This window comes from Haliotis rufescens, unplaced genomic scaffold, assembly GCF_023055435.1.
Source record: "Haliotis rufescens isolate VD_foot unplaced genomic scaffold, xgHalRufe1.0.p SCAF_8, whole genome shotgun sequence".
Classification (NCBI taxonomy): domain Eukaryota; kingdom Metazoa; phylum Mollusca; class Gastropoda; order Lepetellida; family Haliotidae; genus Haliotis; species Haliotis rufescens.
Window position 1 is genome coordinate 22,370,243 of NW_025964372.1, and position 24,945 is coordinate 22,395,187.

The 24,945-nt window shown below is 36.8% G+C and overlaps 1 protein-coding gene across 5 annotated transcripts in view; it reads right to left on the reverse strand.

The window, feature by feature from the left end:
• The window catches only part of LOC124139326 (tyrosine-protein kinase Abl-like), a 97,163-nt gene that overhangs the window by 57,698 nt on the left and 14,520 nt on the right, over positions 1-24,945 (reverse strand). Inside the window, exons 1-2 of one of the 5 annotated variants that reach the window (XM_046506325.2) lie at positions 12,681-12,714; positions 4,125-4,166 (exon numbers count right to left, since the gene is read on the reverse strand). The exons of 1 other annotated variant lie outside the window; for it this stretch is intronic. In XM_046506325.2, coding sequence (XP_046362281.1) covers positions 4,125-4,166; positions 12,681-12,699 — 61 coding nt within the window. In that variant the 5' untranslated portion in view covers positions 12,700-12,714. Of the gene's footprint in view, positions 1-4,100; positions 4,167-12,680; positions 12,715-24,945 lie in introns of those variants that run through there. 3 more of the 5 variants (XM_046506324.2, XM_046506322.2, XM_046506321.2) reach the window with 3 other exon arrangements.

Below are 24,945 nucleotides of genomic sequence, written 5' to 3' on the forward strand. Positions count from 1 at the left end.
GTAATGTGGTGGTTAACCATTTTGCGCCTAACAGGCAGTTTAGGTTGTATACTCCCTAGGGAGCTGAGAAAATTGTTGAGTGCACACAGATCCAGTGACCGGGGTAACAGAGCTTTCAGCATGCCCCGTATGGGGTGGAAATATGCACAATAAAAATGGCCTATTATTATTATTATTATGTCAATTTTCAGTCTGATATTCACTTGACAAGAGATTATGACACATCCTCGACTTATCATTGTACACTAATAAGTATTTTTTTGGCCTCTACAAATACTAACATCATTAACAGGGCTTAAAATTGTAACAGACTACCGGTACTTCAAATTCTGCCTGTCTGTTAAAAAGGACAACCAAATTAATAACAAACTGTAAAATAATGTTTTCCTTCATGGCATACAAGAGCATTCATGCATTAAGATATTGGATGGCAAAATTTATGTCGACCATTCCTACAGATTGATTTGAAACTTCCATAATGGCCATGTGTTACGACCATTATTAAATGTAGACATGGCGGTGGCACCAGGCATGAGTGGTGAAGCAGTCAGTCAGTACTAATCTTGTGAAGCACTTGTAACCAGTATCACTGATCAACTACAAGTGTTTGTGTAGTAGAACCTTGATCAGCACACTACACCACTGGAGCTCTTATCAAACTCTTACAGCCAAACTGATAGAACTGATATCAAAAGAACAACAAATGTTTACAGGCAGATTGCCATCTTAAGGAAGACTTACCAAGTACTCATTTAATACTAATTACAGTTGGCTAAAGCCTTACTAGATGTTTCATAATGACTAATCTAGATACTACCATTAAGAGAATCTATGTGTTTGGCTGTTGGTTTAGCATCTGAATCTCACACTGTGGCATGATTAGCTTGATTGATGAATGACAGATATTTCTGATGTCCATGAGGGGAAATGCCCTTCACAGACTTTCAAATTCGTTTCTTTCCCTCTCAACCTTGATATGAATGAAAACTGAGTAACCACTTACTCATAGACCACAATCAGACTAGGCTATCAACAGATCGATGTTTTCCTACACGTTTTTAGTGTGAAAAAATTATTTAGAGACAGTCTGTGCCAAAATTTTGGAGTTTAGCCTGAATTGGCTCTTAGCATAATTTTTTGTGTAGTTTAATGTTATTATATTGATTATTATTAGCTGAGCTTACCAGACCAAACTGAATTTTACTAGACTCAGGCTTCAGACTAGAGGCAAAAGTCACAGACTGTAGTCTAGAAGTATCAAATCAAATTTGATACCTCAATTTAATCCTGTTTTGACCAATCAGAATCAAGCATGCTTAAATGTCATAGTAGAATTTTTCATAGATCACATTTCAGAGACTATGCCCTTAATAAATATCACTTAAAATATGCAAACAATTAGTTAAAATCCACAAAAGTTGAAAAATTGAGTTCTTTTTACCTATAGTCTTAGGTCAAAAGAGAAATTTATCAAAGCAAGATTTATCCAGGAATTTGGACATCATGTTGTTGCAAACTGATTCAGGGAAATGGGTCTACTTAACCCAAATTAGCTTCAATTATGTATTTTAAGTGACTGTGAAAGGCAAATTGTGACAAGTTAAAAGCCCAACAAATCCCTTTACCGTTTTGGTCTGGAAATGGAAAGAGAATGTATATGCAGGTCGACCACCACATCTTTTCAAAGTAGGCACACCAGGATGCTTTCATAACTCTCCCATCGTTCCCGGTGTAGATGTGACAGCAGGTGATGCTTCATTTGGATTCTTGTGCTCATAGTATCATGAAAAATCAGTGAGAAGGTTTGGTTTTAACACCACCTTGAAAGAAAGTCAGGTACGTCAAAAGTGGAGCATGTATTAGATTGATACCACTTTGGTGATATCAAAAGTATGGTCCTGAACAACCAAAGATGATAATCCTGGTGAATCCGAGATGTGAACTCTTCAGCATGAACACATCAAGAATGTACTTTGTTGAGTACCAACTCACCCGACTGACTGTCTGGAAGCAGGAGTGTCTGATCACAACCAGACAATACTGTCTGCTCCAACAACACCTTGAACACTGCTGTGGAATAACTGAGCTAAAGAACAGAACTTACTACCTTGTCTGCCATGTCCTTGTCCATAAAACGCTCAGAACAATTTGCAAAATCCTCTCATCAATGACGCAACTTCCCCAAACATATGCAAAAATACTGTTTTCAACCCGAAGAATCAAGGATCAAAAGGGTAGAAGCATTAAACCTCAATGGCTCATTTACCTGAACATCTACTGCAGCATCAAATATGTGAGCAAAGTTAGCATTTCATTTCACTGATACATATAATAATCAGTGCATGCCCAAGAAAAAAATACACATTAAATCTTTTGACAGCATCACATCAAAACTACATCCTCTGTCATGGAGTTACAAGACCGTTTGAATTTCACCGAGGTGGAAACTCATATCCATAGAACTCCATTATACACAGTTCATGCAATTACACAAGCAAGATAATAGTCCATGTTATGACATACACTTATAACATAATATAATCATCCATCCAATATAATACAACCAGTTTCATGAATAATAGATATACCACATGGCAGTTTTCATTATCATGCCTCAGTATAACAAAACAGTACACACTGTAGAAGGCAGTATACTGTAGAGAAGGGCAGCCAGAAGATATAGCCAGGATATACGGGCAATACAAGCACGGATATACATAAAGCACTGCAAAAACATGTCATATTAGTCAATTGGTGACATGAACGCAACTTGTAGTTTTCTAATACCAGGCTACAAACACTCAATATATAAAATTCTGTCAATCTGCAAATTTTCACTGAAATAATTATCCAACATTTCATCCAAAGCAATTTTGTATACTTGTAGTATAAAGTAGTTGGCACATTTTATCAGGCCCTGCTGGATTCTATTGATTTTGTTATCAGGCTTACTTAGTAAATGATTCAAAAAGAGCAAAATGAGTTGAAATTGACCTTTTTAAGGTTTGGCTAGTCGGCACTAACATTTGGGACTGACTTCAGATTCTAAAATCAATTTGCAATTAATCAAACGATAAACTTCAGGTTGGATCAAATCCTCTTTTGTTCAAAAACGATAACGAGTATGAAAACAATCAATGCTCCAAATCCCACTGTTCTTCACAACATTCTAACACATTGTCACTGAATAAGGTAACCATTGCATCTTGAAGCCTGGTATCACACAACTATTAGTAAAACTGCAAATAAAAGCTTGTTAATAAATAAACCAAAGATGTGTACAGAATGATAGGTAGAAGCTGAAGCTGTACAACTCAAACAATACACTATGCCACCTTCCAGTCACTCCAGATAAACTCCCCTACTTAGCCAAGCTTCAAACTGCTGAAGCCAGTATCAAGCTAGTGCTCTCATTAGGAAGTGATTACTGAAAGCAATCCCCAACCCTACAATAAGGCAGACAGGCTACAAACTCTTGAGATGAAACTGCATAATGTCTGTTATTATTTACATATTTGGAAATTAAAGACTATCATCATGATATCATGGTCAAGGACAGACTGTCACCTATATAGACCTATTATCTGGGTTATGGGTTTGTGAAATGTTGACATTAGCCTCTTGACCTTTCATCCTCTTAGCATGCTTAGTACAATTTGAGTTATATTTTCAATATATAAACATTACTATCATCGTCAGGGTCCTACAAACTTGTCAAGATCTTCAAACTTACTTCAAAGGAATTAAAAACAATTTATGATAAAATTGTAATCAACGTTTATCTTACTTTAAAGATTACTCAAGTTACAAACTATGCTGATTACAAAGCATGCAGGGAATTTGTTAAAAACTTATCAGTGTATTAATACATACACAGGAAAATACTATGTCCATTCCACAACATTTTACCATTACAAAAGTTACTCACTTTAACGATTATCTATTCACTTTATGAACTGCACTACAGCTTTCAGTATTACAGACAACACTACATGGAACGCCGGCCTATCCAGTGCATAGCAGTAGTTTCTATCTGTTCAGGTTATCTGGTGGAGTGACTGAGAAGATAGCACTGTGCAATACTAGAAATACATGATTACTTTTTGGAAGACTGGGATCATCACCTGGGAGAGAGCTGGGGCTCAAAGGCTGCTGTGGCGCCGGGTCTGATGACAGACAGAGACATACATGTACATTGTATCTGTCAGTGGACAAACACTAAACATACCACAATATATATCATGGTAAATAACTATGGTATTTACTGGAATAGGTGTCATGGTATTGACACTGTGGCACATACGTTGAAGATAAATCTGTCATGGCAATAACAATGTGGTACAAAATACAAATATGTTATGGTTTATGAACTGTGGCATGCGAAAACACAATAGTAACAACATCTGTCATGGCAATTACAAGGTAGTACATAAACATGATTTAGTTACACTTGTACACTGTGGCATATAAAACTTCGGTAAAGCGAGGGAGTAAATGTAATATTACACTGTAGACAGCAAAATTAAGAGTTTTATCACCTGCAAGCCTTTATCGTCTTCAAGCCTGGATCATGCAAAACAAATGGTCAAAAGCAGGAGCAACACTCCACCTTGTCAGGGTACTATACACAATTAGTCAGGGAACCACCAAATTCCCATAGTGGGATAATGACAAGCATGAGTGATTAAGGTGGGTTCAACAATGCTTTGACAGTATTCTAGTTATATCACGGCGTGTCAGCTAAGCCCTAAGTGATGCAGGTCACTCTGGCAAAACCCACGAGCACAGGTATGGTGCTTACAAACCTAAAAACCTAATCGGGGCAAACCAGGATTCAAACCCACAATCATAGGTACGCAACTATGCACAGTGAAATGTGGCTCCTTAGCATGCTTAGACGGCTGGACAACCCATGCCCCGACAAGCATGAGATGATACTCAGGGCCTATTTTGGAACACAATGTCCACGTCTTGGTTAATATACATTGTGGGACGCATAAATTTGTATTTTAACATGTGTGTACCTAATAAACTCATTGTTTGTTTATACATAGTGGTGTATAACCAAGCACGATTAACACAGGTTTCGACATGAAAATTACTCATGAACTTTCTGCCATGGTTATATTAGAATCTAAAAATGCATATCATGACATGCACACATTGCTGCATAAAACCTACACCTTGATCACAATGGTATTGGTATGTTATGTCAATGAATGACATGATACACATTGCAACATACTTATCTGTCTTGGTATTAACATTGTGTCACATCTAATAAATACCTGTCATTAATCACTGTTAATGACAGGTATGGTGTCTCAGCATTCACAATGTTCCACAAGCCAAAAATACCTGTCTCGTATTCATAATGTGCAACATCCAAAAAATACCTGTCTCGGTATTCACAATCTGACATACAATGAACACCTGTAATGAAAGGTGAACTAAATCATGTATACAAATAAATAAGTCATGCAACACTAATAATGGTGCACTAAGACTTTCCTAGTGTAGACAAACAGCCTGTGTCAACAATGTGGGATGAATACATATCAGGTTAGGATCTGCATCAGGCTACATATTTCATTAATTCATGTCTTTCTCAAGAGCAACAGTTTCTGTTACAATTACACAGAAAACTATGTTTTTACTGATGACATGAGCAGCGATAATGCTATCTGTCTCAACTCTTATTCATTAATGTAGGACCTGTGAAGATGCAGGGTAGAATAGGTCTCAGGCAATCATGCTTGCTGTAAAAGGTGACTATGCTTGTCGTAAGAGGCGATTAACAGGATTGGGTGGTCAGACTTCCTGACTTGGTTGATGCATGTCATCGTATGAATCGCGTGAATCGATGCTCATGATGTCAATCACTGGAAGGTCTGGTCAAGACTCGATTATTTACAGATCGCTGTAATATTGCCGAATGTGGCGTTAAACAACAAACAAACAAACAAACAAACAAGCAAAATCATTAATGAAGCACCAAGCCTGAACTATGCATGTGGATAAACGTTACACAAGTCTGAGACTGAGGGAGTGAATGAATGTCGTTTTACGGTGCAGTCAAGAATATATTCCATCTATTTCAAAAGTGTTTTTGCTGGATACAAATGTCAACAGGACATTTTAAGACACTTGCAAATTTTGACAGGACAATTCTTATTACCATAACCAAAAATCTAAAATATCTTCAGGGGAGACAGCCTCCGTGATCTAGTGAATAGAATGTCTGCTTGGAGAGCGGTACATAGGTGCTTCTATCCCCTGTCCACCATCAAACCAAAGACTTTCAAAGATGGTACTTGTTACCTGGCCCTAAGGGGATAAAACAAGGACTGGTTTGCTCGGAGGAAGTATACTGCATCCGTGTGGGGTATCCATGTTAAACTGTGGCTTGGTATCTAAGTGGGTTGGTATCTTAGTCCTGACTAGTACAAACAGCCATACACATGTGCATGCACTTTGATGATAGTATTTTTCAGATCGTGATCTGTCAGAAACATCGCCTGAATGACGGTCCGATAGATTACAACTTCCCGAAAGTTTGGAAGTTGCCACGACTAGAATCATTATTGTTATAAATTATCAATAAAGTTATTATTATACACTAATGTTGTCATTATTAAAAAAATGTTATGCATGTTACTACTTCCGATAATAAGTTTTCAATTGAATGTTCAAAGTTTATCGTTCTTCATAAACTCCACAATCTTTACATGTAACAATATATGTAATTCACAGCTATAATATATAATCCCCAGATGCAATCGCCAATAGCTATTACGTACGTTTTGCAAAGTGCATAAATTGATAGTGAACAAGTGTCTACCTTTATTGAGAGCAAATATAAAACTGTATCGGCGAGTTATTCCGTTCGCCATTTGCAAAAACATGTGATCAGCTGTTTCCTGTGACGTCACAAACGGTGACCACCGTGATTGCTTCTGTTGTTTAAAAAGCAACACGGTACACAAGGAAATGAGCACTGATTATAACGGGCCGATTGGTATTGTCATGTTGTTTACACAAACATTTTCAAGTTGTGGGTGCTTAGCGATCGGGTTGGGAGTAGGGGCTTAATTCCTTTGTTTTCGAGAGATTAGTTTCATAAACTGGAGAAGCCTGTGAGTAAGTGATGGTAATTTAATGTGTTCATAGTATGATAGTTTATTTAATTCAATTGGATTAACATACAATAGTGGTGTAAAGGGGGTTATAAAAGTTGGTATATTTTTACTGACTGACATTCTCATTATGAGCTTGAAACGAAAACGCCATGCTTACGATGCTGAATTAAAACTGCGAGTCTTCGCTCTAGCTGATATATTTTCTCACGGGTTCATAATTCTATATACACCGATTCACAAAATGGCGCTTCGTTGTTGATGGCAACACATAACGATCATTATGAGATTAAAAAAAGACAAGAGAAACAGCTTCCCACATTATGAAAGTGGATGACTGGTTTGTTAAATCCTTTTTTAGAAATAATAATGACTTTTTCAATATAATTTTTTTCATCTTATATTTTTGAATCTCTGTGTTTTTTGCTTTTCAATTCCTGGTTCGGCTTATCTGCGGGTCATATCATTTTCTTTCGTATTTCAATGGTCAAGTTAACACCTCGGCTTATCTGCGGGGTCGGCTTATCCGCGGTCATATACGGTAAGTTTTAGGACATTTATGACAATCAGTCAATGTCCAAGAAAATGAGGCAATCTGATACCCTGATCTCATACAACAAGGCAGCCTGTATAAAACTGTGTTTGAACCAGGCAAACCAGCGACTGGTGATCCCCATCACTGGGGCATGCTGGCACCCAATCACCCAAGTCACACAGCCTATTCCCCGATCCAATCTAGTTGCCTCTCACAGCCATCAGTCAGCCCCATCAGGTAGGTCTGCAGCCACAAATATAATGGAATATTGATATTGATGTCAGAACAACACTTTCTCTGATGTTCTATCACCTTGTTCATGAAATGAGGCAAAGTACAAAATATAGTACAAGTACTATATTTATCTAAACATTAGTGGTAGAAACTAACATTTTTAGTCCACTAGTCCATACAATGATAACATATAGCAAAACCCCTTAAAATGGCACATTTCTACTAGTTCTTTGATACCTGCACTATTGGGCAGTTTGGAAAGGACAGTGAAGGACTTGTGCCAATTTCTAACACTGCAGATTAATTTCTTTGCCGTATAAAACAATTATGAGTGAGGGAGTTTGGTTTAATTCCTCTTTGAACAGTACTTCATTTATTACATCAGGGGCATGTCAGCTTGATATGTGAGGGAAGCCATGAGTGATTTGGTGAAACCAACAAGCAAGGGTATTGAGCTGACTAACTTTGAAACAATCAGGGCGAAACTGGGATTCGAACCTATGATCATTATCCCTGGCACATCAAAGGGAGCCCATTCCACAAAGTCAACTGTGTCGCCTTAGACGACTACCCATTCATGCCTCACAAAACTCTATGAAACTATAAAAACAAAAGCAGTTTAGACATTGAAAAAGAAGATGACATTTAAATACATTCACACAACAGAAATACACAAAATGACAGCATAATAACTAGACGAAACACTGAGTCATATCATTATCACACAGTAATCATCACAGACTGTAGTCAACAAGTTATTGTTTGTTTGTTTGTTGTTTAAAGCTGCACTCAGTAATAGTCCAGCTATATGACGGCGGTCTGTATTCAATCGAGTCTGGACCAGAAAATCCAGTGATTGACATCATGAGCATCGATCCTCACAATTGGGATTGATGACATACATCAACCAAGTCAGCGAGCCTCACCACCCGATCCCATTAGTTGCCTCTTATGACAAGCATAGTCGCCTTATGGGTTGCTGAAGACCTATTCTACTCCGGATCTTCACGGGTCCAACAAGTTATTGAATCACATCACACAAATACATTTCATGTCATTGTTTATCGTATGGGAAACAAAAAACATGTTCAAACCATTTGGTATTTGTCAAGCCTTCATCAAGAGAATTAGAAATCAATAAGACATGCTTCTAGAAGTATTTGAAAGGACATTTGAAAGCTGGTTGCTGGCTTTGCAAGCTGCAGGTTCACAGTGGTAATAAATAAGGAGAGTGGTTCACCTTGACCTTGTATATGTCATGACCTTGACCTTCTACATTGCTGCATGACACAGACAGCACCCTATTCCATCAGAGTAACATTAGTCTTTGAAATGAATGTATATAACAGTTAAACACCAGTTGTTCAATCATCGAAATATATTATATTAAAGAGGTGTCAAGAGACTCTCTTCATTTTCAGAAACTGGTATAATCTAGACTTGCCCTATATTACTGACTTGCATGGGCTGTTTTGGATATATTTGCTATATGACAAACTACCCATACTATGTTAACCATGACATCTTAGAGAAGGGGAAGACACTATTGATCAAATCCCACTATTCAGTAGCTGATTTCGATAATGTCAAATAATAGAGTAAGAAAACTACTCCATCTAGATTGTCACTGGTCTCACACACAGACTACTGGTCATATCTATTCTTATTAGAATTTACACAAATACCTTGCAAATGAAAGATTTTGAATCTCTCTTGTTTATGAAAATTGAAAAATAGAAAAAGGATATCAAATAGATGGAAAATTACAATATTACCATAGATTCAAATCACCAATTTAAACTATGAATCCAATTAGGTTTCACAGGTTCAACAGTTAAATGTCAGGAACATGTCAAAAGTGGAATTTTAGTAATGGAAGTACATTTCAAACCTGTTATTGTGATTCCAGTGAAAGCATTAAATGATGCCCCTCCTAATTGCTGAATCTAATCTTTAATCTAATCTAATCAATTGGACCGGTACCTATGACGACTTTATTTCAAAGTCTGAAGCCTTTCTTTCCCCACTACAATACATCCCCAGAGACAGTGAATAAAAAGCCATCTGTCTTAAGTCTGATTGAATGCCTGCTTGTGTTATGCACAGTCTTAATGCCCCTGTCTGAATATGTGTTATACAATGGGTAATCACCACTCACAACAGTTATTTCCCCTTCAGTGGCCACTGAGAACTTACCCATCATACAGAAAAGATTCAAATTCAGCAGATTTCCTGTACTGATAGATTTCTTTCACACACTGTGAGTTATGCTAAGGCTTTTCATAAACAGGCCAACCAGAAATGATTGTCATAATTTTCTTCTTATGACCTCCTTTCCCATAACGTCAACAAAAGATATGGCTTATATGTATAATGAGGCTGTATTTAGCATATGTTTTGGAGTAAAAACTCTTATTGGGTGATATTTGTTGCATTTCAAATAGTATGTGTCTTTGAAATGAACTGGCAAATAGGTGATAGTTTAAAATCTATTAACTATTTAACTCAGCTTAATGTGGGAGGAATGACATTTACCAATTTGGAGAAATCTAGGACCTTGAGTATGGTGTTGACAAACTAAGTATGATAATCAGGGCAAACCTTGGGAGTCGACCCCAAAACCATTGGATCCTCGCACAGTAAAGGGAAGCAACTCGCTCAGCGAACTGTGGCTAAGAGTACTTAAGCCCTAAACTGAAATGAACCTGGTTTTCCACATTGTGCCTGTAGTTCAACATTTCCAAACAAAATTATCCTGAATACCCAACAGAATGCCTATCTCTGGCAAATAATACTCATATTGACAGTATGTTCAATGGTAATGACACAAAAATGTCTATTTCTTCAGTTTACAGCTGAAACCAACAATACTTGCTGAATCAGACAGAAACAAATTATTTAGCATAGCACTGCAAACAATGTGACACACACATAGCAAAATGAATTAGAAATTGATCTAGAAAACTGTTGGGCTGTTCAGGCTGAGTGTTGTTACCATAACATGCAATATTGTCGCAAGGAACACTTAGCCACACTCAACACTGCTCAATGAGGTTGCTGTTGTTAAGAGTGAGCACTGACTATTTTGCCTCAATAATTATCCAAATTCACTTTACAATATTTTCCTTGGTTGTTGGATAACAACTTCTAATGGCCCACAAAATATTGAGATATCCACTAGGTATTATGTTATTCAACCCTAAACTTACAAGTCTTGAAATTGAGTGAGGTCGTTGAATCTAATGTCACTGAACATGTTTAAACAGCATTCATATTGAAGGCAAGGCAGTTAGAGAATGAGCTTGTTTGTTGTTCAACAATTGGGATACAATTACCTGTACAAGCAATCAACTAAGCCACAGAGCCTGACCACCCAATCCATTTTGTCACCTCTTAGTCCATGTAGGTTGCTGCGGACCAAAACCCTTACCCAGAATCCACCCAGTTTTAATGTTAGAGAAAACGATACAGCTCTAAGAGGTTTACCCTTCTGACAGACTGGGATTTTGGCCACTGACCATAAGATTGAGTTCAGTCAGATTCAGTCTAGCGGCTGACATACCAAGGTTCATCAATATTCCATCTGTATGATGGTGGCCCATAAACAATGAAGTGTGGTCTAGATAATCGGGTGCTTGATATTACGACCCATGTCATCCGGGTACATTTGACACGTCAACTAAGTTGAGTCTGACCACCAATCCAATAAGTCACCTCTTACGACTAGCAATGGGAAGCTGGAGACACATTCTACCCTGGGTACCAAGCCAAAATTTTAAAAATGAGGAAATTTCTTAAATTCCTAAAACAATCATTGTGATAAATAAAAATTACCGTGCACAATGTTGCAAAAACATTGTGTTGATTTTAAACGGAACAGCCTATTTAAGAGCATTTTTGTGAGTATCAGACGTACTACCATGACATTCACAGTTATACTTATCTTTTCAATACTGAAAGTATATTGACTAGACCCCTCAACAAGGTCAAGTAACCTAGCATTTACATTAGGGGTGAGATCGTGCATAGTGAGTTTTCATGCCATGATACGATTACGATACATTTTTTACTGCATCGAAACAAGAGGATACACTTGCTTACTACTTCCTTAGTGACCCCCAGTGTTTTCTTGGTCAAATATTGCAAAAAGAGTTATAATTTGCGTTTCAAATTCACTACTAAAACAGCCGCTATGATTATCTGTCTTCCACTGTTTATAGCCAAGAAATTTCCACACAATATGACATAAATATGTGTATCACGATACGTATTGTATCATGACCTATGTATCATGATACGTATTGTATCATGACCTTGCTGTATCATTTCACCCCTTATTTATATACAGGTTATTGACATTTTACATCAAGGCAGAAGGAGGGCCACTTTCTGTGTCTTTCTGTGCCTTACTTTTGCCTTAGAAATTTCCCAATACAAATGTAAAATACATAAGCTTTAAACTGAGACACATCAATTGATAAAGGACAGTGAAGGACGCCTGAAATTAATTTCATGATTTGACCCAATTCAATATCCATTCCAGTGAATATAAACTCTTGTGTCCTGCACAAAACTGGGTGCTGCTCATATTGTGCACTAACCAATTTCCTTTTGGCCAAATATCAAATATGGAACGATTATCAACATAATTGTGCGTGATCTCCCTGAATGGAATGCAAAGCGTGGAACATATTGCACAATATGGAATGGTCTGTCAACATTGGCAACCCTATAAAATGGAATCCAAATAATAACAGGAGCTATGAAAATACTACCTTTAGGGTGCTGGTACATCCCAACTGTATATCCTCCACAGGTTGTTATCCAGAGTTTATACCATATGATATCCCCGATACTAAATCCAGCAGAAATATCAGACTGTGTCAATCCCACATGATGTGGTGCCACACCAAAATAATATGTCTGTAATTCATGCCTTGATATTTTCACACTTGACATTCCTTGCATCCCTCAGTATAACGCCCTCATTATAAAGCAAATACTGGAAGGTGGGGACCACATGTTCAGGACATAGATGGGAAATGAGGAAATTTAATGTCAAAGAAGCATTAGACCCAAAGAGCATAAATGCGGTTTTAATTCAAAATTGGAAATGGGCGCATTAACTCATATCGATATGAAATTCTGGTGTTATGGAAAAGTTACTTTTAGTTCATGACTTCAAGCTGTGCACTGTATTCAAGTTGATATCACTGAGGAAACCTGATTTATGATTATGAAAGGAAAGCTTGTGAAGGAGACCTCAGGCCCAAAGACAACTAGGTCATAGAGAAATGTCTTTTGTTTCACTGCCTGATTATAATAGAACCCCAGGTCTTCAAAAACGGGTCACATTCAGCAAGGCAAAATTTAAAATGATGCAGGGGCAGGTGACATAGGAAACGGCTAAGAGAAGGTTAGACTTGCACAAGTCTCTAAAGAAAAGTTACTTGTTAAAATCATAACTTGTAGATTACATAAATAATTATAACAAGCTGTCCCTATAAAAGACTGGAGTCTTTGTCGGCTTATCTAGACTTGCCTACAGTAATGATAGAATGACTGTAATTCCATGGACATATCTTTCAGTACAGACTTTGAGCAAGCTAAGTCTTGGTCAACAATGACATGTGCACCTCTGTCCGCATCTCCAGTTCCTTGCAAATAACAGAAAAAACTTGTTTAATTTCTTCATGACCATGACACATTTCCTGGACTCAAAATTTCAATTTTGAATTAAACTTAAAGCTATTTTGACATATCTATAGAAGTCGACAAGAATATATAAAAAATCACTAGCCCACAAGCCTCATTCAGTTGGTCTAATGTTAAGGTATCCTGAGGGCAAGTGCTTGACTTGCACAAGTCTCTAAACATGCTAAAGGCAATATTTATGAGTGTAAATAATAATTTCTATGTTATATAAACAATAAGAACAACTTTTGCCTATATAAGACTGGCGTCCTTATCTAGAGTTGAATATTATAAGGATAGAAATACAATACATCTATGGGTTTATCATTCAATATATTTATCATATAATTATCATTCAGTACAGCCTTGGAGCAAGGCTAGGCTCGTGCATGTAGAAGGAATGTCTAATTTGCCATCAATAATCAGGCCAGTAATAGTTTCAAGTTAATTTGTATCCCTGACTGCTGCAAAGACAAAGACAATACGTTTTGTCAGTAGGATAAACAAGCCTGTTCAAAAACCTACTTAAACATAACTTATTTTGTGAAGCCTAATGTGTTTTATAATAAATTCAATATCATCATGATCATGGTTGGTTGTTGGTTTGTTGTTTTATGCCGCATTCATCTATATTCCAGCTATATGACGGCGGTCTGTAAATAATCAAGTCTGGGCCAGACAATCCAGTGATTGATACCATGAGCATCAATCTACGCAATTGGGATCAATGACATGCTTTCAACCAAGTCAGCGAGCCTGACTACCTGATCCTGTTAGTCGCCTTTTACGGCAAGCATGGGTTGCTGAAGACCTATTCTGCCCCGTATCTTCACAGGTCTCAATATCATGAGTTACATGTGTCAATAGCAGGCTGCATGGGAGCTGAATGAGCTTGTAAGCCTTTTATTGTTATCTTGTTCAAAAGTTTCAGAAATGTGTGAAACACTTAGATCTACCGCTTGACCAGCATCAGATTATAGGCTCAGACTCAGGCATAATGACGTGGTAAGCAAGTGACATCACATCAAACATTATGACATGACGTCATGACACCCATACAAGCTTACCAGCCAACTTGTTTGAGTATTTATACAACGGCAAATTCTCAATTAGATAGCTAGATTCTTTAACGAGTAATGATAAAAGTTTAACAATGTTCCACAAGTTTTGTTTTGTTTGTTTGCTTGTTTTGTTGTTGTTTAACACCGCATTCAGCAATATCCCAGCCATATGATGGTGGTCTGTAAATAATCGAGTATGGACCAGACAATCCAGTGATTGACAACATGAGTATCAATTGACGCAGTTGGGATACGATGACATGCATCTACAAGGCAGCAAAATATGGACCATAGCATTTGGTTTTTACCCACTTCTTTGTTCATCAATCATTTTGCAGTCATTCAGCATTCATTTTAACATTTACCATCATCAAACAATCAAACACTTAATGTTTCACATATAAAAAATGTCTAGACATAAGTGTGACAAATGTGTCCAATATTTCCAACCTTGCCTCTAACAAATTATCCCATAATTATAACGCTATATTAGTAACCCAGCATGAGCAATTAGTTCTTATCCATTTTAAGGTTACGATTATCATGATTATCCCAGTTTCCACAGAAACTAATGCTCCATCAATCAATGATTGTAACATAATTGCGCTTGAAAGACCCCTGTGAGACTGTTTAAAAACTTGACCCAATCACATTGCTGCAACTCCCAATATAAAAATAGCTTGTATTGATGCAACATTTCTTCTGTGATGTTAGTTAGGGGATTCTATTGTGACAACAATAAATTTATGACCAATTATTTCAAACAATGTTGGTTAAATAGGAAGGTCGTTCACCTTTTTATTCTGCATTTGGACTCATGACAGTAAATCCATTATTCCAAGAAATTGTTGCAAATACATTAATATTTAACTTGACAAATCAATTTTCTTCATTTGAACATGTTCATTTGGACAAGAATAGTTATCATGCGTAACATTTAAAACTGCTAACAGACCTTATGACGGAGAACCATTATTCTGCTTATCCCTGACTTTAATCATATATGATTTTCTCCCAAAATTCAAATTGTCAACACTGATTATGTTATGTTTGCTTGTTTGGTGTTTAATGCTGTACTGAGTAATATTCCAGCGAAATGACAGCAGTCTGTAAATAATCGAGTCTGGACAGACAATCCAGTGATTGATATTGTGGGTAACGTCCCACGCTGTCGTGGTACAGGACACGCTATCAACCAAGCCATCGAGTCACCTGATCCATTTTGTCACCTCTTTCGACCAGCATAGGTTGCTGGGGATCATTTCTTACCCTGAATCCCCATGGGAAGATCATGTCATGTCAAGTTAGTGAATGTTGTGCTCTCAATATTCCAGCTTGATTCAAGCTTCAATCACATTGCCTGCATTTAAGTCTTGGCCAGACAAACCAGTGACTGATAGCAGGAGCAATGATCCACAACATCAGTGCACAATGACACAGTGGTCAGTCACAGGGCCTGACCACCCAGTCTGCACTTACAACCATTGGAAAATTCTAAAATAACTAGGTTGGTTCTTGACACAATTTGGTTGTGTTACACTGACACATCTAACATATGGCCTTCCACACATCATGGTCGACACCTGTTCAATGATCAATCACCATCCATGATTTATTGGCAGTCTGTGCCAAATACTTTTAGGTCAACTAGACCTACCATGTATTTGGCAATTTTTAAAGATTTTTTTAGTCTTTCCATATAGATTAGGATACGCCGATCTTACTAGACACTAAGAAATTTTACAGGCATCAGACTGTTGGCAAAAATCACAGACTGTAGATGTAGGTGACAAATGGAATTTGATATCTCAATTTAATCCTGTTTTGATCAATACGAATAAAGCATTCTTCAATGTCGTGGTAGAATTACTGGATTGGTAACTATATATTATATATGATTAGACTGGATTGGTTACTATATACTAATGATATGTATTAATTAAAATGATAAAATGCAATAGTTATGATATTCCTTGTCTGCAATAAAGTTATATAGATCCTTGCAACAGAGTAGCCACATTTTCCTTCACAGTCAACAACTACAAGGCCAGCAGGACTAACACAATCCCCAAGTATCAAGTAGGTGTTTGTATTGGGCAATGACTGGTACAAGGAATGCCTCATTTAAAATCAAGGTCACATTTTTCAGGTGTATGTAGCAGGAAACTAGACTCCAATTACCGTTCCTAACCATGTTAAAAACAACATAGACTGATAGTTTTCCTGCATAGTGTTACATCCAAAATCACCATGATGAGGCCTCCAAATAATTATATGCCAAGTAGCCAAGGTAGCTCAACTTCAAAATAATCAGGGTATACGTGTAATTATACACTGATTATGCATTGATTATGGTGACATTAATGTGTAGCAATTCAGTGCTTACAAATAACTCATTTACATCCTCTTTTTCATTAGTCAAGGAGTTTCTGAAAATTCCTTAAAATGTTATCAATCTATTTTCTCTGATGAAAGTATCAAATCAGTACCTGATGAATACTGAGATAAAATTATCAAAATTCTTCAGTAAAATTACCAAATTTCGGCAGTAGAAACAACCATTTCCCTCCTAAAAATTTCTTTAAAAATCTTATGCATAGTGTCACTGATATTTATTTATAGTTTAAAAGGATTAAAAGTGAAAAATATTTATTATACATTTTGTTTTATTGAAGCATTCATATCTTGTATGTTTGAATCACATGTTAAATGTTTAAACATCAAAATGCTATGGAAAATATTGAAAATAATGAAAATTCTGAAGAACTTTCAATGATTGCAGAATCACAGAATTCATTTAGGACTGTAAAATACAAATGTTCCTTTAGGATAGTGTTAGTTAGGAATCATGGCCTGTCACACATGAAGTGTCTGTTCAAACAATCACAAGTCTGTGTGATCTTGATGACAGAGAGGTTGTAGATCAACCCATAAATGTGGATACTGATATGTTTTGCTGACCATTTAACAGGTGCTTGGGATAACAAGCTATTAAATACATCTTCATCCTTAATCATGCTAATGGCCACATGTCTCAGAAGGGGTTTAGTAGCTCTTTGAAAATACATCCACTGGACTTCAAGGGTGATATTATTGGCTGTTAATGGGAACTGAACACCATTCCAGTATAATGCGGTGGCCATCACAGCATATGGCTAACAGCAGAACTAGGCTGACCAGTGTCCTACACAGACACAGTTCACTGAACCCCAGCATGTGCTTGCCATCACTTGTGCATCAAGCAGGGTTCACTGCAGGCTCCCAAGTTTAAGATGGTTTGATGACCTTGAAATCAGATACATCACTGAGTTTAACCCATGACATTTGATTACCTTAAAACTAGCCGCTATTGTGTTACAATACCCCTGTAAACAAATTGTCAACATAATACATCAATTTACAGCCACAAATGAGCTTTAAGATGAGATAAGATAAGATGATATTGATTGCAGAAAACATTCCATTATGGAACAGATGCAATACTTAAATGACAATATTGTCAGTCATAAGTCTTACAGTTACAACTGTTGTATGATCCAATTAGACACAAAACATCTAATGCGCAAACGTTCCATGTAGAAACAATATTCTATAAACGATAAATAAACAAATACATAAAAACTCAGGATAAAAATACAAAGTACAGATACAAAATATCATGTTATGACCTTGGAGTATCTGTATGACCTAGGCAATCAAATAGCAAAAATAAAACACGGAGACAGATAAGAAATCAAGAGAATCCTTTGAAATTAAACCTATCTCTGTACTTCATACCTGTCTATCTCCATAAAGACAAGATGATTCATCCTTCTGAAAGAGTTCTCTGCTACTGTTGTATTGTAAAACAATCAATACTTTGAATAGCAAGTATTTTTTTAGGAAACAATTTATGTATAGAACTTAATTCAACAGATCAATTAAACCCTACACTTTCAATGAACGATGAGACATTAAACAGACATGTGTACACCCACTTTTTTTAGTTTGTAAGACATTTCTAAGAAGAAATTTATGGATAATAACTTCTTTATTATACTGTAATAGCAATGTTTCGGTATAGATCCTCAAACCGTTGTCTGGCAAAACCTTGTGTACACATATTGCCAATCCCTTCATCATTAACGATAAAAAGAATAAGGCCATTTATGATGTTCCAAGTTCCACTCGTCGAATTATACATGTGCTACAGTGTGGGTCAAGACCAAAGCCCTGCAAACTCTCAGGAGTTACACCCTATTACCAACAGGGATTTACAATGGCCTTTCCCACAGGCCAATACTGGGAAGTACCGGTACCCATTAGCATGCATCAGATTAAGGTATAAGAATCTCACAATCTGAGAAAAGAAAAACATTATTTCTCATGGTCATTCTGTCACAGGCATCAAATCAAAGTCTAAATTGCACAAGGTTTACCAAGTGACTGACCATAATATAGTCTTGACCTGTGCTGCCTATGAACATGGCTCACTGACCATGTAGCAGGTGCTTGTGTTTATTTGCACAGCCCCCTAGATTCTCCCTCAGGCCCCTTGTGTTGGACTATTTCACAATGGAATGACCGTGCCAAAACACAAATCCCTTAATCGATTCTCAGGTTAGATGTAAGACTGGAATGTAAAGAAGATTTATGATCGTTCATTCACAGAAAGTCTGGTAGTTCTTCTGTTTATTTTCCACAAGGGATGTACCCAGGTGTACTGAGGGATGTTCAAGTGGTCAATTTGGCTTGTGAGGCTCATACACTGAATTGTTTCATGACCTGATGACATTCATGATCATAAAAAAATAATAATTCTTTATAAATTGGCTTGTTCATACAATGAGAATATTCTTTGGTGCTATGTTCTACAGTGCCAAATGTACATTTTTGTTCATACTTTTCCATTGAGTATAGATTAATATTTCATATCCCTATCATTCAAATTGCTTCCACACAATCAAACTGACACAGATCACATTACAAAAATAAAAGATGAACAATATTTTGTGCTGTTTGTATGAATATTCCTTGAAGACTGTACATTGTGCATACTGCTATCCCTGCCAACTACGGTGTTTCCATTGATCCCACCAATCAATGAATTGCCATTGTATAAGGCCCGATGTCAATACATCAATGACAAATAAGAATGATCAATTGTTATCCAAGGTGTCATTAGACACAACTATTATGTTAAAAGTTCAAACTTTAGGGGTACATAGATTCAACTATTATAATAGTAAACTTCAAGGACCGCCCTCTTCTCACCCTGTAATTTTGAAAGCTACCTAAATGGTAAAAAAAATGCCCTTAATAGTCATCTTGTTTGTTTGCTTGGTTGTTGTTGTTGTTTGTTGTTTAACGCCACACTCGGCAATATTCCAGCTACATGTATGTGAAGGCAGTCTGTAAATAATTGAGTCTGGCCCAGACAATCCAGTGATTGACATCATCCACACAATTGGGATACAATGACATGCATCAACCAAGTCGCTGACTTAATAGTCATCTATGGCCACACCAATTCAATTTTGTACTGTACAAGGATTTGCCCTAGTCAACTCATCTTTATCATGGGTCAAGTTTCTGTCAAATTAATCACTTATGCTTATGACAGATTATATGTGAAGAGTGAGTGAGTATGGTTTTACAACGCTTTTCACAATATTTCAGCAATGTCATGGGGGTTGCCAATATGGTCTGCACACATTGTACTCACTGGGGAATTGAACCTGCATCATGTGCATCTTCCGCATGAGATTTCAACCACTAGGCTACCCCTTATGTGAAGAAGTCAAGTTTGTTAAAATTGATGATTTGTGGTAAGCACTTATATATGCATAGAAGCAGTGACATGGGTGCAGAAGTGTGCAATATCCCATCAACAAATAATCCAATATAAGTTATGAAAGCTAAAAATGTTCTGCAAGGGTCTCATCCACAGCTGATGAGGGGTGGGATGTGCTCTTCCCCTGCAGCAATTTGTGTGAACAACATGTGTTGACCTGCAGGGTCAGGTAATCAGAGATCACAGGACTCAAACACTAACATACACAGATGTCACAGTACACATCCAACCCCTGGATGGGAGGAGCATAGCTACATGGACCACATGTCCCACTGTCAGTCAACTGAAAGACATCTGTCAGCACCTGCAAGTATCCGCATGAGCATGCACACAAGAACAGGATATTCTCGGGCCAGAAGCAGAGCTTTTGTTTATTTTTTAGGGTGAAACCATACATCAGTGTATCCTAAACGACCTTACGATACATGATATCTGTATCGATACATGATGATACGTTTGCTAAAAATTATTACATACTACTAGGTTAATGACCTGTATTTCTGGTTTAATAATTCTGAGGTTAGGAGATCAAACAAAATTTTACTAGACTTGGGTTTTGACTTACTAGAGGTGAAAGTCACAGACTTCAGTGTTCAAAATTAAGCATCCAAGTCTTGAGGTCCTTGTCATAAGCTCAATGTTAAAGGTTGAAGGTTAAGGGGGGCGCTGCATTCAAACACTAGAGGAGCAAACAAGGACACCAGAGCCCCTTAATTTTGAACACTGCATGACATAAGGCTAAGGAGAGTTGCAACTCTATCCATAGTCCTGCACCATGACCGTGGAATATATTTATTTTATGAAAAAATAATAATCTAGAAATGCATACAAAAGCAAGTCTAGCCAGCTCAAGCTAGCTCTATTCCAGCATAGGGAATTTGTTTTTATTTTTGGAGTCAAGAAGGATATTGTGTAATATAAGATTTCAGAGACTAAATGTTAGTCTACTCTATCCACCACACTTGAGAATAGTCTAGGTTCTAATACTTTGATATATAATACCATTTTTGCTGAGATATGTTAAGTCTACTGACCTAAATCTTTTTGTAACAACATTTTCAACAGAGCTGTGATAAACATAAGAACTGTCATTATTTAGCCTGTGAAGTTAACAACTTGAATTCCTTTGTACTTGATTCACACTTCAAAATGGAGGCTAAACAATGCTGAAGCCCACTAAAGAGCTGTGTTAATAAATGTTTGCATGTAATTTCTAAAGATACAAGTTTATTTGCCTAATTTTTCTGTTTTCCATGACACATCATCTTAAAAGGTTAGGTACCGTATGAGTCAAAGCTATCGATGTTAAAGACTAAACATGCTCAAGTTTAACATCTGGAATTGAAACATCACCACGGTCATAATTAATGTCATGATCACAATAATACCATGGATTTTCAGGATCCCTGCAAATCTGTCAGTCGTATTATGAGCATGATTAGAATAAAGAATGTAGTGGATAATCATTCTTATTAGTTGGTTAACAACATATTTGGCCCATTAATCTTATTATCTATGTAGGTTGTTGAATGTTAGTTTTTAAATTAATAAAAAATAAGAAGTTTTAACTATGTAAACACACCAAAATAGCAACACTGTAGCGAGGTCAAGGGTAGGAGTACATCAAACATTGTGCAGATCAGATTTTGAATGTTAAAGTTGTTTCAGGAGTCACCAGTTCGTAAATGGTAGCAGGATTGTCCTCAAAACAGCTATTAATTATTTCACTTACATATTCCTGGAATGACACCTAATTGTAAAACAGAGACAAAAACAAAAGAAATTGTCAAATGTCATTTTATTTTTATTTCCAATTTCAGTTCTATTAGAAGAATCAAGAATATCTGCACAATGTGTTTGTCATCAACCCAACATGCCATACACATCACACCCCTTTGAAATGTTTACACTAATTACAGGAAAGTTGATGTTTAATGCCGCACTCAGCAATATTCCAGCTACATGATGGTCTGTGAATAATCTAGTGTGGACCAGACAATCCAGTGACTGACATCATGAGCATTGATCTACGCAAATGGGATATGATGAAATGAATCAACCAGGTTAGACCCTATCAGAGATAAGACCCTATCAGTAGCCTCTTACAACAAGCATAGGCACCTCAACCATAGACACTTGCTTATGACAAGCATGGGTCGCTGATGAAGAATCCTTCCCAAGGTCTGTCTTCACGGCCAGCACACCATGGTAACTACATTATGATATAACATCAAAATTTCAACAAGATGTACAAGGTGAACTTCCTAACCACAATGACATGACTGAACCACCCAGAATCACACTGTGTATCATACTGTTCCATTGTATATTCATTTTGAATTGAGAATAAATCATCACTTTGCTTTTAACCAAAATGTGCCTGACCTGGTAAGTAACTCAAGATCACATGTAACTTTGTCCGTCTTGTACATAATAAACATGATAAAGCAGTCAAGTGTAATATTGTCAATCTTGTTCATAATTAAGTTGTCACATGTAATATTGTCAATGTTGTTGATTATTAAGTAGCCTGATGTAATATTGCTCATTACTAAGCACTTTATATAATAACCCTTGGAAACTGCCAATGGGTTGATTCCCATAGAAACACACAGGGATCATGGGGATGGTCATATATAATGTATACATGGATGGTTTGTGTCTTATGATAGTATAATGACATATAGCTCGAGGCATGGAGCATGCATTCATAGGTCTAGCTTAACATTCCAGTACGCCTGCAGCTCTTATTCCAGAAGTATTCACAATGTAGGCTGTATCAATGAAATCTCAATATAATACATATCAAAAAAGTGAAGTTGCAACACGATACATATCAAGATAGTAGTCACAATACGATACTTACCAAGATAGTAGTCGCAATACGATACTTATCAAGATAGTAAAGTCAGAATATGATACATATCAAGATAGTAAAGTCTCAATATCATACATATCAAGATAGTAGTCATAATATAATACATATCAAGATAGTAAAGTTTCAATATCATACATATCAAGATAGTAAAGTCACAATATCATACATATCAAGATAGTAAAATCGCAACACGATACTTTTCAAGATAGTAGTCGCAATATGATACATATCAAGTTAGTGAAGTTGCAATACGATAAATATCAGGAACAGAAAAGTCGCAGTACAATACATATCACAAACCTTGCATAAATCACAGTCAAAACTGGACAGTAATAGAAAGTAGTAGTAGTAGACTAGTAGTTGAATGTAAAGTCTTCCTGGGTACGAACAGTAAAAGGGGTAAGAGTTCATTGCTGTCACATTGTCATGTTGCTATGACATGAGGTCACAGATATCAACAAAGAAAGTTTGGGCCTTCCTTTCAAACTCTTTCTCATAAAACAAAGGTTTGGCATTTCAACAGTTATTTTCATCAGTGTTGGAGTAATTGTCATAAAAACATGTTTTTTGGTAAAAGGTAGTCTTAATACAATCACTTGTAAGAATTGAACATATAAGCTGCAAGTTAATTTCTCCTGTATCAATGGATGATCAGAAAGGGTATATCTGACTTCTCCACAGATATTTGATTCCTACATGCCATATTTCCAGTAGGAGCCATGACTGGATCATCAACAAATTCCTATATGCAACTGCCATATCCAACACATTCGCCAAGGTTACACAAAACAAGTGCCAAATGGTCACATATACAACCATGAAAGCATAACATACACAACTTACAAGATAGATGACACTTGGTTTTAACAAAATATATAAACCCAAACAATTCAATCAAGCCAATATCATTAACAGTTAACACACAAATCTTGAAGTAAAAACAATCATAAAAGTAATCCATCTCTGCCAAACAATAGACGATGCCTGCCATGGTTAAAACGAAAGCCATGTACTCACTCCTCCCCATAGATACTGTAAACGCATTAGCTCCTGTTGAGATCCAGGTTGGTAATAGCTCTGCCACTATCCCAGTCAACAGTTCCCGATCACTTTCCCTTTCCCAAGCAGCCCTCAGGCCATGCTATAATCATGTGAGCCACACCTGTCTCCATCATCACACCATCAAACATGCATTTCACACACCCTTGCTTTGCAGCTCATACATAAATATAGATATTACACACATATAGAGGTTATCACGCGAGTGTGTTTGGGGATGGTAAATATCCTGTATTAGGAATAAACATTGTATTAAGATAGCCTTGGTGAGCTAAATACATAGTGTTTATTCCAAATACAGGATATTTACCATCCCCAAACACACATGCGTGATAACCTCTTTATCATATAATGTCATTCTTTAATTCTGTGCTTGAAAATCGCTTTCCCTCTCTCACAAACATTACCTTAACATTGCGAGTTTTCCTGGAATGCGCGCATTAATATTTATTACGTCACAGGGTAAGTGATGTGTCAGTCGGACAGTGACAGTAGCCAATATAGTTCCAACTAAA